The sequence below is a fragment of the Vicugna pacos genome, chromosome 16, assembly GCF_048564905.1.
Source record: "Vicugna pacos chromosome 16, VicPac4, whole genome shotgun sequence".
Lineage (NCBI taxonomy): Eukaryota > Metazoa > Chordata > Mammalia > Artiodactyla > Camelidae > Vicugna > Vicugna pacos.
In genome coordinates, this window is record NC_133002.1 from 5072975 (window position 1) to 5088173 (window position 15199).

A 15199-nucleotide genomic window follows, 5' to 3' on the forward strand; every position below is an offset into this window, starting at 1 on the left:
CATTTCACATTTAGGGAATAGTGGAAACCTTCCTGAAATCCAAGTTTACAGATACCAGTCAAGAGCCAAACTTGCAAGCAGACCTAAGGATAGCAGTCCCAGGTCTTCTGTGTTCTCTTTTTTTCTGCACAGATACCTTTGAAAGTTGCTGGGAAACCACTTGTTATTTAAAAAACTGATTAATGAAGGAAAAGAATCTAGCATTTATTCTGGCTGTTCTATAGAAAGTATATCTCAGGGCAACCAAATAGTAGATTAGGAGAATTCTCTCTTACAGAAATATTCCAGCAAATAAACAGAAGAATGGTAGAGTTATAATTATCAGGATTTTTTAACCTTTAACGAATTTATGAATATAGGCAATGATTATTAGTGGCTATGAATATCACAAAAAGAGAGATAAGCAGTCATTATGTGCCTCCTCATGGAGACACAATAAGCACCAACTGGGAGATGGTTCTTGCCAAAAAATATAACTTAAATGTGATCAATTCTCTGGATCTAACTACCACTTTACAAGAAATACAGAGGACAGAAGATACAGTCATCAAAATGCAGACTTTGGGAAACTCCACAGGACAAACATCTTGGTTTCTTCAGCAAATAAATTGCAATGAAAAAGAGAGAAAAGGGTGAGAAGAAGAAAGAGCAAAAGAAAACGTATAGATCAAGCGACTTAAAAGATTAGAAACCAGTTATATATTTTAGATCCCCAGTTGGACAAACAAGTTGAAATAAAATTATGAGACAGTGGGAAAATGTGAATACTGACTATATATTTGATTACGCTGAGGAATTTCTGTCTGTTTTTGTCTATTCAAGCTGCTATAAACAGAATACCACATTCTGGGTGGCTTATAAACAGGATTTATTTCTCACAGATCTAGAAGCTAAGAAGTCTTGAGATTAAGGTGCCTGCAGATTCAGTGTCTGGTGAGGACCCACTTCTTGATTCATAGATGGCTATCTTTTCACTGTCTTCACGTGGCAGAGGGGGCGAGGGAGCTTTCTTAGGCCTCTTTGGTAAGAGCACTAATCCCATTCACCCCCCAGTCAGCCCCAAAAAGTCCCACTTCACACTGGATTTCAACATGAATTTTGGAAAGACAGGTTTTTTTTTTAAGTTGTGATAGTGACATTATGGTTATATTTTAAAAGTGTCTTGTAGACATACACAATAAAAATTTATATATAGAATTAAGAATAAACTGTATAGCAGTTTTTTTTAAGCACAAAGAGTTTCTTGTTATTTAGACATTTCCAGAAAAATCAGTTCTTCATTAACAAATTTAGATCAGCTAAATTTGATGTAAGAAAACTGGATTTGGTAGAAATAACATCTTCAAGAAATAGTACAGAAAATTTTTGACATGGAGAAAAACCAACTGGTAGTCAAATCATCAAAATTTTAAATGGAAAAGCACCGATCATCATGAAAATTATGTAAAATGAAATGAAAATTTGAAAACATTAATTCGGTTTGTTGAATGTTTTACGCCATTTAAAAGGTGTAATAGTTTACTCAGGAAAAATATTTTCCAAGGCAAAAGGCATGAGCTCATTGATGCTGAATTAATTCTTACTAATTTACAAAGTGGAATCAAGCTCAGATTTCTGCCTTTTGCCCTGGGACTAGCATTTCCCACACAGGAACCGCTCTTCAACCTGGGTCCTGGAATGAGAAGACGTGTGACACATGGCTCCTGTAGTGGAATGGAACTAAGGCTCAGGTAGTTAAGGGATTTGCCCAAGATCACATAGCTGGTAAATTAATAAAGCCTGGCTTCAAACTGAGGACTCCCTGACTCCAAAAGCTGTAATATGAAACAGTATGCATCACTTACTATGCCCAAGGAATAGTGGAATGCCCTTGTACCTTAAGTCCAAAAGAACATGGAAGGAGAAGGACCAGGGTCTAGAGCATCAATTGAGACAAGACACAACCTTTCCTTAACTCTGGAGACCTACACACATTTGCCTTTTTTAACTTTTTAACTAACTGTTTGGCAAGGGGTAGGTTCTTGGTACAAGTCTTTTTTTTTTTTTAATGCAGACCAATTTCCCTCTCTCCTCAACTAATCATATTTACTGGATGATATCATTGTCTGAAAGGATTCTAGTGAGATCATTACCACAAGCATCAATTTTATACAGCAGTACAACAGTATGCCAAGTCTCCATCTGGATATTAATGGCTACCAAATGTTTAAGAAAATGTCTGTTTTTTTGTTCTTTATCTTTTAATAGCTGTAGAAAATTATTAGAGGAATTTTAAAATAAAGATCTTACAGCAAGTTATGGTAATAATAATAGTTAACCCATGTGCTTTTTTAAAAAGTAGCATAAAATATCCTTGCTATCCTGTGCATAGTCCCTCTCACCATTCCTAAAAGCAGTGTGAATAATAATGAGTATAGTACTTAATATTTCATAAGTGTTAAAGCACTGTCAGTTGTAAGGTGACTGTTGATTTAAAAGTAACTTTTGGGGGTGAAAAAAGATTACATTTGATGTGTGAGATGCATGATGATTTCTGGAACATTAATAAAAGGTGGAAAATACATATATCTTAGAATTCAGGAAATATGGTGATTTTTTTTTTCCTGGGACTCCTTTCCTCATCTGTCAGATGAACTTTTGAACTTTATTGTTTTAGAAAGTTATTGCTGTACTTGTATGCTGGGAGGGAGGTGCCAGTATATTTTCAGCGTTTTAACCAAATGTATTTTAAACAAATCTACACTTTGAGAATACTTGCAAAACTAAACATCATATCTTACCCAAAACTTCTTGGTTAATTTTTACCCTGATTACTTTACTCTCTTTGTATTAAAGTCAGTGATGTGGTCAAAAGTGAAGAGAGTGTACTATCAAGCTAAAGTGGGGAGAAACAGGACACCAAGAACATCGTGTCTGTAAATTGAGTTTGTGATCATTTGCAGTTTCTTAATCTTCAATATATTTCACCAAAATGGTGTACATCTTGCTGGTGATGTCTTTCATTTCATACAGTACTAGAGAATGTATATAATTGTACTGTAGGACTATGAAGTGGTTAAGAGTTTAGTTTCAGGAGCCTAGGCTTGAACCACTTCATTTGTATGGCTCTGCACAAGTTAACTTAAATCTCCTTGGGCTCTAGTTTTCCTCAGCCATAAAATAGGAACACCAGTAATATCTTCCTCATGGAATCATCTTGAGGCTTAATGCTGGGAAAGCACTTAGGACAACAGTCATATGCCACATAATGACCATTGAAGTGTTAGCTATTGTTTTTATTACTATAATAAAAATTTATTAATGGAGTTAATGTTGAGTTAAACACAACATTTTGTGTTTTTGCGCTATCATTAACTAATTTCTTGCTGACTGACAATGTAAAGATCAAGGTACGTGGTATGACATAGTATACAACAGGATGCTTTCAATTCCTCTTCCAACTCCTTCTGTGCTATTGATGTATGTTTTACTTTTACAAATGCTATAAACTCATTAAATTTTTACTATAACTCCTTTAGCCAGCCAGTTACCTTTTAGAACAATTAAAAATAACAAAACAAGTAAATTTTATATTTACCTTCATTTATGCTATTTTCTACTCTTATTTCTTTGTGTAGATACATGTATCTGTTTGGAATCATATTTCCTTCAGCCTGAAGTACTTTCTTTTGTCCTTGTATGTAGTAAGTTTTCTGGTAATGACATCTCTGTTTTAATTTTCCTGAAAAAGTTTATTGTTCTTTCTTTTTCAAAGATATATTCATTGGGTATAGGATTCACAGTTTTGTTTTTGTTTTTGTTTTTGTATTTGTTTTTGTTTTTTTGTCTTTGTTTTTGTTTTAGTGCTTTCAATGTGTCACTCCACTGTTTTCTGGCTTATGTAGTGTTTGATGAGAAATGTTTCTCTCAGTGTAATTTGTCTTTTTTTCCTCTGGCTGCCTTAAAGATTTTCTTTTTATCTTTTGTTTCAAATAGTTTGGATATGATTTGTCCAGTTGATTTGGGGGGCGAGGGTTAGAGGTGTGATTTATCCTCCCTGTTCTCTGAACAGCTTCTATCTGTATAGTTTTATGTCTTTATTAGTTTTGAAAAATTCTCAGTCTTTAGCTTCACATGTTTCTTCTGCCCCATCCTCTTTTCTTCTAGGATTTCAATTATGTGTAAAATCATTTGATATTTTCTCACAGCTCTTGGATTTTCTGTTTTGTTCCCTCCCGTCACCACATTCTTTTCCGCTCTATGTTTCATTTTGGATAATCTCTAACTTGATTCTGTTGAGTTTACTGTTGAGCCATTCCAAAGATTTGTTTTTTAAATTTTATTTATTTATTTAATTTTTTTTGGTTAGGGGATGATAACCAAAGATTTACTGAACTCTGTTGCCATGTTTTTCCTTTGTCAGTATGTGAGGTTTGGGTTTTTTTCTTTTCTTCGTTGTGTGACTTACAATTTGTGGTGGGAAGGTGGATGTTTTGTATCAGACAGCAGAGACTGAGCTAATAATAATGTTTATGCCTGGCTAGGTCTTTAGCATGAGTAGTTGAGTCAGTCTAGTCTGTAGATGAGCTATTTCTTGTGTTGCTATGGCTACCCACAGTGCACTCTAGGCTTCAAATTCCAGTCTAGGGTTACCTTTTTTAGGGTAGAGGCCTGTTTGCCAGAAGACTCTTTTCCAATGTCTGCTCTACCTTGATCTTTTGATCTTATTTTCTCTTTGTTTCTGTACCTCAGAGAAGATGTCTCTCCACACCCTTCCCCCTCCTTCAGCAGTGGACTGCTTGCTGTTATTTATTCCTCAGTGTTTGCTGGCCCAGTGGCGGGGGTGGCTGAGGGGTACAAATGTGGGGAACATTCTCTGTTGTCCTATTTCTGTCTCAGTTTAGGCAGTCATTGTGTCTCTGGATTTTGGAGGGTGAGACTTCCTCAGTGATTCTGCCTCTCTCCTAATGATAGAGCATTTTTAAAGGTCTGAGGCTAAGATGTTTTCCTATTCCTCCTCCAGGGATAGAGTATTTTTTTCTGTTACCTTCTTCTGTTTATGGAGGGGCCAACTAGAAATAGTTATTCCACAAAGTATATTTGCTATGTTCTTTTTATGTTTTTTATCTTTCTGATCTGGAGCCATCTCCCTATGCTAGTTTTTGCTATCAGTGGCACTAGAGACACACAGTTTTTGCATCAGCTGTCAAAATGTTATTAAATGTACTTATAAATATCATTTAATGAATATGTATTTTCATATGTTGACCATTTAAGTTTCATTTTTTGAATTATCTTTAATCATGTATTTTAGTGACTGACTATGCATAGCAGATACTAGATCGGGTTATTTTGTTTTCTTTTTAAACAACACAGCACTTCTGACACCAAATATGTGGGGTTTTTCCCCCACATCAATCAGTTCTCCAACTCTCTGGGCACCAACTGGATGTCCTACAATTCAACTCAGTTCTGATACCAAGTAACCAGGGTTAGCGCAGACCCCACAGGTCTGCCCCCTTCTTCAGAAGATGCCAGTTGCAGGTCCTAGACTCTGTACTTCTGACCAATCAGCTATAAGTCAAGAGTTCCGATGTCCCCCTCCTGGGATTCAAAAATTTGCTTCAGAATGGCCCGCAGAACTCAGGAAATCACCTTATTACCAGTCTGTTATTACAAAGGATACAACTTAGGAACAGCCAAATGGAAAGAGATGTGTGGGGTGTGATGGGGGGTAGGTAGGAGGAAGGGGATGGTGCACAGAGCTTCCATGTCCTTTCTGGGAGTAATACCCTTCTTGCACCTTGATGTGTACACCAACAAACCCTGGAGTTTAGGAGTTTTTACACAGGCATGATTGATTAACTCATTTGCCATTAGTGATTAACTTCAGCCCCTCTCCCTTTCCCTGAGATTAGGAAGTGGGGCTGAAAGTTCTAACCTTCTAATCACAGCATTAGTTTCTCTGACTACCAGCTCCCAAGCTTTGTAAGGACCCACCGAGAGCCACTTCATTAGCATAAATTCAGGTACAGTTGAGAGGGGCATATTATGAATAACAGAAGATGATGCTTTCACTTATATCACTCTGGGAATTCCAAACATTTTAGAAGCTCTTATGTTAGGAACCTGGAGGAAGACCAAATAAATGTTTGTTATATCACACTATCACCCTAGGCGTTCAACAAAGAATTGTTGAATGAATGAATTTATGTGATTGATGTTACTATCCCTTTCTTTAATAGAATAGCTTTTCTTCTTTATTTCTGAGTACTTTAATACTCAATTCTAAGAGTGTAAAGAAGTCTTTTGTATTTCCTTCTTTTTTTAACTTAAATCAAATATATTTGACATATAACATTGTATGAATTTAAAGTGTACAACATGGTAATTTGTACATTTATATATTGCGATATAATTGCCATTGTATTTCTGAATATTCACTTAGAGAATGTTGATCTTTCAAATCAAATTGATGTGTATAAGTTTAACAGAGTTTGAAGGATGTTCTCTCATTGCACAAAATTCTTATCACATTATTGGGACTATTGAGGGGGGAGGAACTTACCTCCTTGGACCTTGATGAGTACTCTCCAGAGAAAGTGTGTGATCTAGTGATATATGTACTTTAGAACAGATACAGTATATTCTTGGCTGAGTGCAATAACAGGTGTAAAGGAGGAAGAGGAGGAAGGACCTTTGTAGTAAATCATTGCACTTAAGTTTGCCAGGGCCTTGTTTGAAGTTGGAGATAAGATTTGTTAAAGCTGATATCAGCCTCAAATTCCTCAACAACTGAAACATCTAAGGTTGGCTTTATCATTTTCTTCTAGGTGATTTACTGTTCTTTTGGTGGAACATCCAAAGGACTGCACTTCAATAACTTAATAGTTGGACTTGTCCTTCTTACAAGAGGCAAAGATGAAGAGAAAGCAAAATGTAAGTACTTTTACTGTCTCAAAATGTAAAAATACTACATCTGGTGCAGAATAATCTACCTCAAAATTTTGATGACATTCCAAGGATTTGAACTGATATTTCTTCAAACAAGATACACAAGTAACCAATAAGCACTAGAAAAATGCTAAACATTAGTTATTTGGGAAATATAAGTTAAAGTTAGCAATGAGATACCACTTCACACTCACTGAGATGGCTAAAATAGATAGTATTAATATTGGTGAGGTGAGGATGTGGAAAAGTTGTAACCCTCATATGTTGGTGCTGTAAAAAAAAAATGTAAAATAATGCAGCCACTTTGGAAAATTGGCAGTTCCTCAGACCGTTAAACATTGAGTTTTCATATGACCCAGCAATTCCACTCCAAGGTACATACCCAAGAAAATTGCAAACATATATTCATTAGGAAAAAAATGTTCATAACAGCATGCTTGTAACAGTCACAAAATGAAAACAGCCATAATGCCCATCAGCTGATGGGTTCAGCTGAGTAACACACAGTGAAGAAAAATGTGACAGTGAATATATGTATGTTCATGTATAACTGAAAAATTGTGCTCTACACTGGAATTTGACACAACGTTGTAAAATGAGTATAACTCAATAAAAAAATGTTTAAAAAAAACTGATGGGTTCAGCTGAAACAAAATATGATATAACCAGCAATAGAATATTACTCACCAATAAGAAGGAATAAAATACTTTGTAGGAGCAGAAAAAATTTACCTTCTTCCCTTCTGTATCATAATTAAATTGATATAAGACAGATTAACAGGAGAAAAACAAATTTTATATGTATGTCCGTGAGCCCCATAAAAATACGAGACCCAAAGAGCAGCCAGGTAATTGAGGCTTATATAACATTCTGAGCTAAGGAAAGGGACAGGAGTCTTGGGGGTACAAAGGGAAGGAAATCCATTCACTGGAAGGCAGCAGAGATGTTTGGAAAACAAAGGCTGCCCAGTTATGCAGGTAAGTTTCTTAGGTAAAAAGGTTTCTGTGATAATAGCTCTCTTTCTGGTATTTGCCCCCTTTTTTAATGTAAATTTAGACTGTTGAAGGGGAGGTAAAAGAGGTTTTCCGTAATCTGCTGAGTTTCTATTAACTTTAAGCTCAGAACAATTCTCATGCTAAAATGACATATTCAGGGGCAACAAATTCAACTCTCCTCCAACTGATATATGCTACAACATGGATAAACCTGAAAACATGTTAAGTGATAAATGCCAGTCAAAATAGGCCACACATTATATGGTTCCAGTTATATGAAATGTCCAGATTAGGCAAATCTATAGAGACAGAATATAAATTAGTGGTTGCCAGAGGCAAGGGTGAGAGGGAAATGGAGAGCTACTGCTAATGAGTATGGAGTTTCTTTTGGGGTAAAAATGTTCTGAAATTAATAGCGGTGACTGTTGCACAATCCTGTAAATATACTAAAAACCACTGAATTGTACATTTTAAAAGGGTGAATTGTATGAAATTTGCATTACATCTCAATAAAGCTACTATTTAAAAAACAATTCTGGCGACATAGACTTAGTAATCTCTTCTTGCTGTACTTCACAAATACACCAAAAGTTCATTTACTTTATAATGTTTTATACAAATTCTTGGTAAAATGTTTCTTTTTAACGGTTTTATTTTTAACTTCAGAGATTAAGTTTATTAGGTCAGTTATCTAAGCCTAGAAGAGAATGGCACCTCATCTATGACTTAAGTCCTACTAAGAAGGGAAATGTTATGATGAGAGGGCATCATTTACTGCCTAAACATGAAAGGGAAGATAGCCTTACGTTCATTGTCCATATGTGTTTCCTAGGATATTCATTTATTTTACTTCATTTTTAATTTATTCATTTAATTACTTCTACTATTTTCTGTCTCCTCATTCATTTCTTTGAGGTCCCCAAAGATAAATCTGCTCTTACCTAGGGTATTAATAAGCAAAGGAAATTTTATTGGAAAATTTCCAGGGGAAGTTTAGGAAGGTGTTTATATTAAACAGAGAATGACATTTTGCTCTAAAAATCCCTGGGTTTTTACCCTTGCCCCCTGGATGCTGGTCTTTCTCTCTGCTTTCTTCCTTTTCTAACCTACACTCTTAACTGCTTCTAAATCTCTCAGAATCTTCTTTCTTACTTCTGAATTTAGATTGTTGTTCTTAATCTGTTTCCTTTTTTACAGTTTTATTGAAGTATAATTGACATACAATAAAATGCACATATTTAAAGCATGTAGATTTTGATACCTTTTGAAGCATATATATATCCACGTTATCACAATGAGGCTGACAAACATACCCATAAACCCGATTTTGTGTATTGGAATTGAACTGTGACCCTGGTTTTTTCAAATTAGCATCCCTCTACCAACAAACACATGCTCTGGCTCCAGGCAGGCAGTAAATAAAGATAACCAATTTGGAGGTCACAAACATCTATATTTTAAATTTTTAATAATTTTTATTATACAGTTGTATTAGTTTCCTAGGGCGGCTGTTACAAATACCACAAACTGGATGTCTCAAAACAGCAGAAATGTTTTATCTCTAGATATAATTCTGAAGGCTAGAAGTCCAAAATTAAGATGTTAGCAGGTTCTTACTCCCTCTGAAATCTCCAGGGAAGAACCCTTCCTTTTTCCCAACTCCTGTTGGTGGCCATCAGTCCTTGATGTTCCTTGGCTTGCACCTGCATCACTCCAATCTCTTATCTCGTTACATGGCTTTCTTCCCACTGGGTCTGTCTTCTCTTCTTATAATCAGTCATACTGGATTGGGACCCACCTTAACCTCATCTTAACTTGGTTATATCTGCAAAGACCTTAGTTCAAATAAGATCACATTCATGGGTACTAGGGTTAGGACTTCAACGTCTTTTGTGGGGATACAATTCAACCCATAACACCAAATATTCCCCACAAGGGGATCAGCCTTGGGATGTGGAAGGTCAGGCAGTGGAACCCACTGGGCCTTCAGAGAGATGGAATGTCCTTTCTATCTTTCTATCTTCTGTCTTTCCAAATAAGGTCATATTCTCAGGTACCTGAAGGTTAGGATTTCAGCGTATCTTTTGGGGTGATGCAGTTCAACCCATAACAGTATTTCAAACGTACATATAATATGTCCACTTAGCTTTATTATTGCTTAAATCGTGTTATTTTTGTACCAGATCTTGCATTTTAAGAAATAGAGGTCTTCTCCTCGGCGCGGAGCCGCGATGTCTCTGGCGGCTGCTGCGGCTGGAGGAGGCGCGCGGTGGCGGCGCACGGCGAGTGCCAGGGACGGCCGGGGCGGGGGCAGCGGCGGGCCAGCTGGGCGGCGCTCCTCGGCCTGTCGCTGCTCGGCCTCGCGCTGTACCTGGTGCCGGCGGCGGCTGCGCTGGCCTGGCTGGCTGTGGGGGCTACAGCGGCCTGGTGGGGACTGAGCCGCGAGCCCGGAGGGTCGCGCGCCTTCTGGTTCGTTTGGAACGCGCGGCGTCAGCGTACACTGCTCGCCTCGCCTCCGGCTAAGTCGGCAGTAAGCTGAAGTCTCCTAGAGCCGCGGAGCCTTCTCGAAGGACCTGACCGCGCTGAACTGCTCCTCATGGGCAGTTACCTGGGCACGCCCGACCCCCCGCAGCCTGCCCCCACCCCGGAGGCCAGGGACCTGCGGGAGAGGCCTGGCCGCCGCCCACCCGCCCGCCCCGCAGCGCCGCCCGTCCAGTCAGCGCATCCCAATCGCGTTCGCGTTCACCCCTCCCTCTCCTCTCCTCTTCGACCGTCTCGGAGGCCTGCCCACCAGGATTGTGGGACTTCATCACATCCGTTTGTAATAACACCTCGAAGAAGATACCCAATCCAGCGGGCCCAATATTCCTTGCTGGGGACACTTCCCACAGTATGCTGGAATGGTTATCACAAGAAGACTGTGCTTTCTGCTCGAAACTCCAAAATGGTGTGCAGCCCAGTGACAGTGAGAATTGCTCCTCCGGATAGCAGATTGACTCGTTCTCCAATACCAGAGCAGATTATCAGCTCAACATTGTCCTCACCATCAACTAGTGCCCCAGACCCATGTGCAAAGGAGACTGTACTGCGTGCCCTCAAAGAGAGGAAGAAAAGAATAGTAGAGGAGGAAGACCAAATATTTGCTGATAGCCAGGAAAATAAAAGAGGGCGCCATGATAGCAATGTGAGAGGACTTTCAGCATTTGAGCCCCTGGTGGCCGATGGAGTCCCTGCTTCTTTTGTGCCTAAGCCTGGGTCTCTGAAAAGAGGTCTCAATTCCCAGAGCTCAGATGACCACCTGCATAAGAGACCCTGCACCTCTTCTGTGAGCTGCTTGACAAGCACGTACACGGGTGGCATCCCTACCTCCAGCCGCAACGCCATCACCAGTTCTTACAGTTCCTCTCGAGGTGTCTCTCAGCTGTGGAAGAGGAGTGGACCCAGTTCATCTCCGTTCTCTAGCCGCCCCTCACCCCGCTCCCAGACACCAGAGAGGCCAGCAAAGAAAATAAGAGAAGAGCTTTCTCATGATTCTAGCTCTTCAACTCCATTGGTAACAGACAAGGAGTCCCGGGGAGAAGAGGTTGCAGATACAACCACAGGGAAGATACCGAACTCGTGGAATTCCCCATCAACACCTGGCGGCTCTGGGCAGCGTAAACGGAAGGTACAGCTGCTGCCCTCCAGGAGAGGGGACCCGCTGACCTTCCCTCCACCTCCCCAGCTTGGTTATTCAGTCACTGCTGAAGACTTCGATTTGGAAAAGAAAGCTTCACTACAGTGGCTTAACAAGGTCTTGGAGGATAAGACTGATCCTGCCTCGAACTCTGTCACTGAGAACTCATCTCCCAGTCAGCCTTTTTTCACTTTTACCCTGCCTGCTGCTGGGACTGCCTCCTGCCCAGCCTCCCTCCCAGCCCCAAGCACTAACCCACTGCTGGAGAGCTTGAAGAAGATGCAGAATTCCCCAGGCCTACCATCCCTCCCTGAATCTGCTGGAGTGGCAGCCACTGTGGCCCATTCACCTCCAAAGTCACCCAGCCCTCTGGCCCTTCTTGGCTCTTCACAGTCAGGGCCGCTTCCAGACACCTCCTCAGACTCCACATCCACAGCCATTTTCTTGGGGCTGACCCCTGCTTCTTCCACAGGACCAGTCACTGACACCACCAGGTCAGTGCCAGCCCCTCAGGCCAAGACACCTGCCAAGTCCCCAGCTCTGTCTGCCCCATCTCCCACCCCCAAGCAGAGAATTCTGTTTGGAATGCTGAACACCACACCTGCAGACCCTCCTGTCTCTGCAGCTCCTGTGTCTTCAGCATCTCCCATGATCAAGCCCATTTTTGCAGCTCCACCAAAAAGCGAGAATGAAGGCCCCTTGCCTTCTAGCCCATCCAGGGTCACAACCATGGCCTCTTCCAGCTCAGCCCTCCCCACGACGACCAGCACCCCACCCCTGACTTTCAAGCCTATCTTCAGCACCGTGGGGTCACCTACATCTGTGCCCCTGTCAACTCCCTTCTTCAAGCAAACAGCTTCTCCAGTCACTACCACGAGTGCTCCTCTCTTCACGGGCCAGGCCAGTGCCACCCCGACAGTGGCTTCCATGACCACAGCCAGCACCTCCACAGACTCTGCTCCAAGCCCTGCATTCGGCTTCAGTGTGAGCAACACGACCAGTACCCTGAACAGCGTGACCAGAAAGACGGCCTTCACCTCCCAGCCCTTCCTCTTTGGGACCCCCCCTGCTTCTGGTACCAACTTCACCCCAGCCGTGGGCTCCATATTCCAATTTGGCAAGTCTCCTTCTGTGCCTGCTTCAACAACAGTCACCACCTTTGGCCAGTCCCTTCCCAGTGCCACTCACACCACCGCCAGCGGCAACAGCACTGCCAGCTTTGGTGGTTTTGGTGGCACCCTCAGCACCTCCGCCCCTGTTGCCAGCAGCCAGCCCACACTGGCATTCAACGTTCCCTTCGGCTCAAGCGCCAAGGCCCCTCTGCCACCCTACCCGGGAGCCAACCCCCAGCCCACCTTCAGGGCCACTGATGGGCAGCAGCAGGGGGCGAGCAAGTCAGGCCTCATCCCCAGCTTTGGCAGCTCTTTCACTTTTGGAAACTCTGCAGCCCCAGCCCCAACTGCTGCTCTAGCGCCAGCCCCAGCCCAGCCGGCCTTTGGCAGTACCACGCAGTCAGGATTTGGTGGTGTGAAGCCCACAGCCCCTGCCTTCAGCACCCCTGCCAGCACCCAGCCAGCCTTCGGCAGCACCACAGCTGTTTTCTCCTTTGGTGCAGCCACCGTGTCTGGCTTTGGAGCTACAACCCAGACCACCAGCAGCTTGATGTTTGGCAGCGCAACGCCATCACCCTCCACATTTGGGGGATCGGTGGCGCCAGCCAGCAGTGGGGGCTCTGGGATCAGCATGGCCACCCCAGGCACCAGTGCCACCTCTGGAGCGTTTGGCTTCAGAGCAGAACAGAGTGGGACCACGGGCAGCACCACCCCTTTCGGGGGAGGCTTGAGTCAGAACAGCTTGGGCACATCTAGCCAGAGCACAGCCTTAGCCTTCAATGTGGCCAGCATGCCAGATAGCAGATCTGTGCTTGGAGGCACCTCCACATCCACCCTTGGTCAGAACACCCCTACCCCTGGAGTGGGCACATCGGGCAGCAGCCTTTCCTTTGGAGCATCCTCAACACCCACCCAAGGCTTTGTTGGAGTCGGACCTTTCGGACCAGCGGCCCCTTCCTTTTCCATCGGTGCAGGATCCAAGACCTCAAGGGCTCAGCAGCGACTGCAGGCCCGAAGGCAGCACACCCGCAAAAAATAGCCTTTGTCCCTGCCCCACTCCCCTGCCCCTTGCCCAAATCTGGATCTCGGCACCTGCTAGGAAGAGCCTCTGACCCCTCTAGTTCCATAAAGCAGACCTACCCCAGACCTCTGGCTTCAACCACCAGGGAGGTAGCGGCAGCTGGGCGGCTGTTCCCCTCTCCTCCAGGAAGCAGAAGCCTTGGGCCTCTCAAGGGAGGTGGGGCAGCAGCTTGCTACCTTACTGGGACAGTTCTGCTGGTGAGGCTGGAGAGAACTAAAGAAACACCTATACATATGGTCCACTTCCTTCCCTGACTCTTGTGTGGTGTATAAGCTTAGTCAGGCGGCCTTCCTTCCCTCCTTTTCCCCCAAGAGCCATCTTTGCTGGAGGGTAATGGAGGGTCACCCTCTTGCATCTCTGATATGCACTTGATGGGATTGGGGGAAATGGTTTATCCCTAAAGCTTTACCTTGCTTGGCTATAAAAAGTGGTTCTCCCCTTCTTGTCCCATTAGGGGACTGTTTCCCCATTTCTTGCTGCTTTATCCCTTTCTGGTTCCTTACAGGATCGATTCCTTTTAAAATGATCCTGAATCTAGCTTTGCCTTGGAGACCCCAGTGGGTGCCGCTCCTGCTGTTCCACTTCCTCCTGCCAAGTCTGAGCCGATGTTTCATCCCCAATCCTCTCTGCCAGTTTGGCTCCTAAAAGCTTGGTGGCTCAAGACTGTTAGCCTGGCAGACCCAGGGGTGGTACCTCACTCCAGGAGGCGGAAGCTCTTGGAGCAGGCAGGATGCCCACCGCTGCTTTCAGCTGCCTCCTCACCCACCTACCTTGTTGGCCTCACTGGGCTTGTCTGCCTCTCTGGGATTGTACGTTTAAAGCCTTGTTCTGTGTTATTTTGTCTGATGCTCATGTCTGTTGCTCTTTGAATCGAGTTTGGAGGAAGCATTGAATTGTATGAGTGGCGGCATGTTGGTAGTGCCGGACTTAACTGTTTCTTATGTTTCTAGAGCCTAGCTAATTGAATGTGCAAAGTAGCACCACTTTACGGCTGTAAGTGCCGAGTCCTGGATTTTCAAATGGTGTTTTGACTTCAAGGGCTGGCAGCCCAGGAGGATGGGGCCAAGGGGAAGCAAAGGCCTCTTCCCTCTGCTGTTTCTTTTCCACCTCCCTCACCTCACTCTAGGCGAGATCACCCATAGGGTATGTTTGAAAATCTAAATTAATGAACCACATTTTAAAATTATATTACTCCCCACCCCTTCCCTTCTTTTTCCTTTGTTCCAAAACCGCATATCTTAGGCCCAAGAGCCTTGCTGCCAGGCCCATCCTCTTTGGGAGAAGTATGAATGCGTGTGTCTAAACTAAAAGAAAAATATTTTTAAAATTTTTTAACAAAATAAAAATTTATTTTTGTATTTAAGCTAAATTGCCTTTTAAATTCCTTCAAGTTTGGTTCAT

At 42.6% G+C, this 15199-nt stretch overlaps 2 protein-coding genes across 3 annotated transcripts in view; both read left to right on the forward strand.

Annotated features, from left to right (window-relative positions):
• The window catches only part of USP32 (ubiquitin specific peptidase 32), a 168983-nt gene that overhangs the window by 71914 nt on the left and 81870 nt on the right, over nucleotides 1-15199 (forward strand). For both annotated transcript variants that reach the window (XM_006213310.3, XM_015247173.3), the window contains exon 3: nucleotides 6813-6918. In XM_006213310.3, the coding sequence (XP_006213372.1) occupies nucleotides 6813-6918 (106 nt within the window). The remainder of the gene's footprint in view (nucleotides 1-6812; nucleotides 6919-15199) is intronic.
• LOC102530045 (nuclear envelope pore membrane protein POM 121C-like) lies at nucleotides 10121-15161 on the forward strand. Its single transcript, XM_015247174.3, has one exon. It carries the CDS (start codon nucleotides 10526-10528, stop codon nucleotides 13754-13756), a length of 3231 nt encoding a protein of 1076 aa, XP_015102660.2. The 5' UTR covers nucleotides 10121-10525; the 3' UTR covers nucleotides 13757-15161.

What these genes read in the sequence shown, in the direction of transcription:
- LOC102530045 (XM_015247174.3), top strand. Translation starts at nt 10,526, where the DNA reads ATGGGCAGTTACCTGGGCACGCCCGACCCCCCGCAGCCTGCCCCCACC.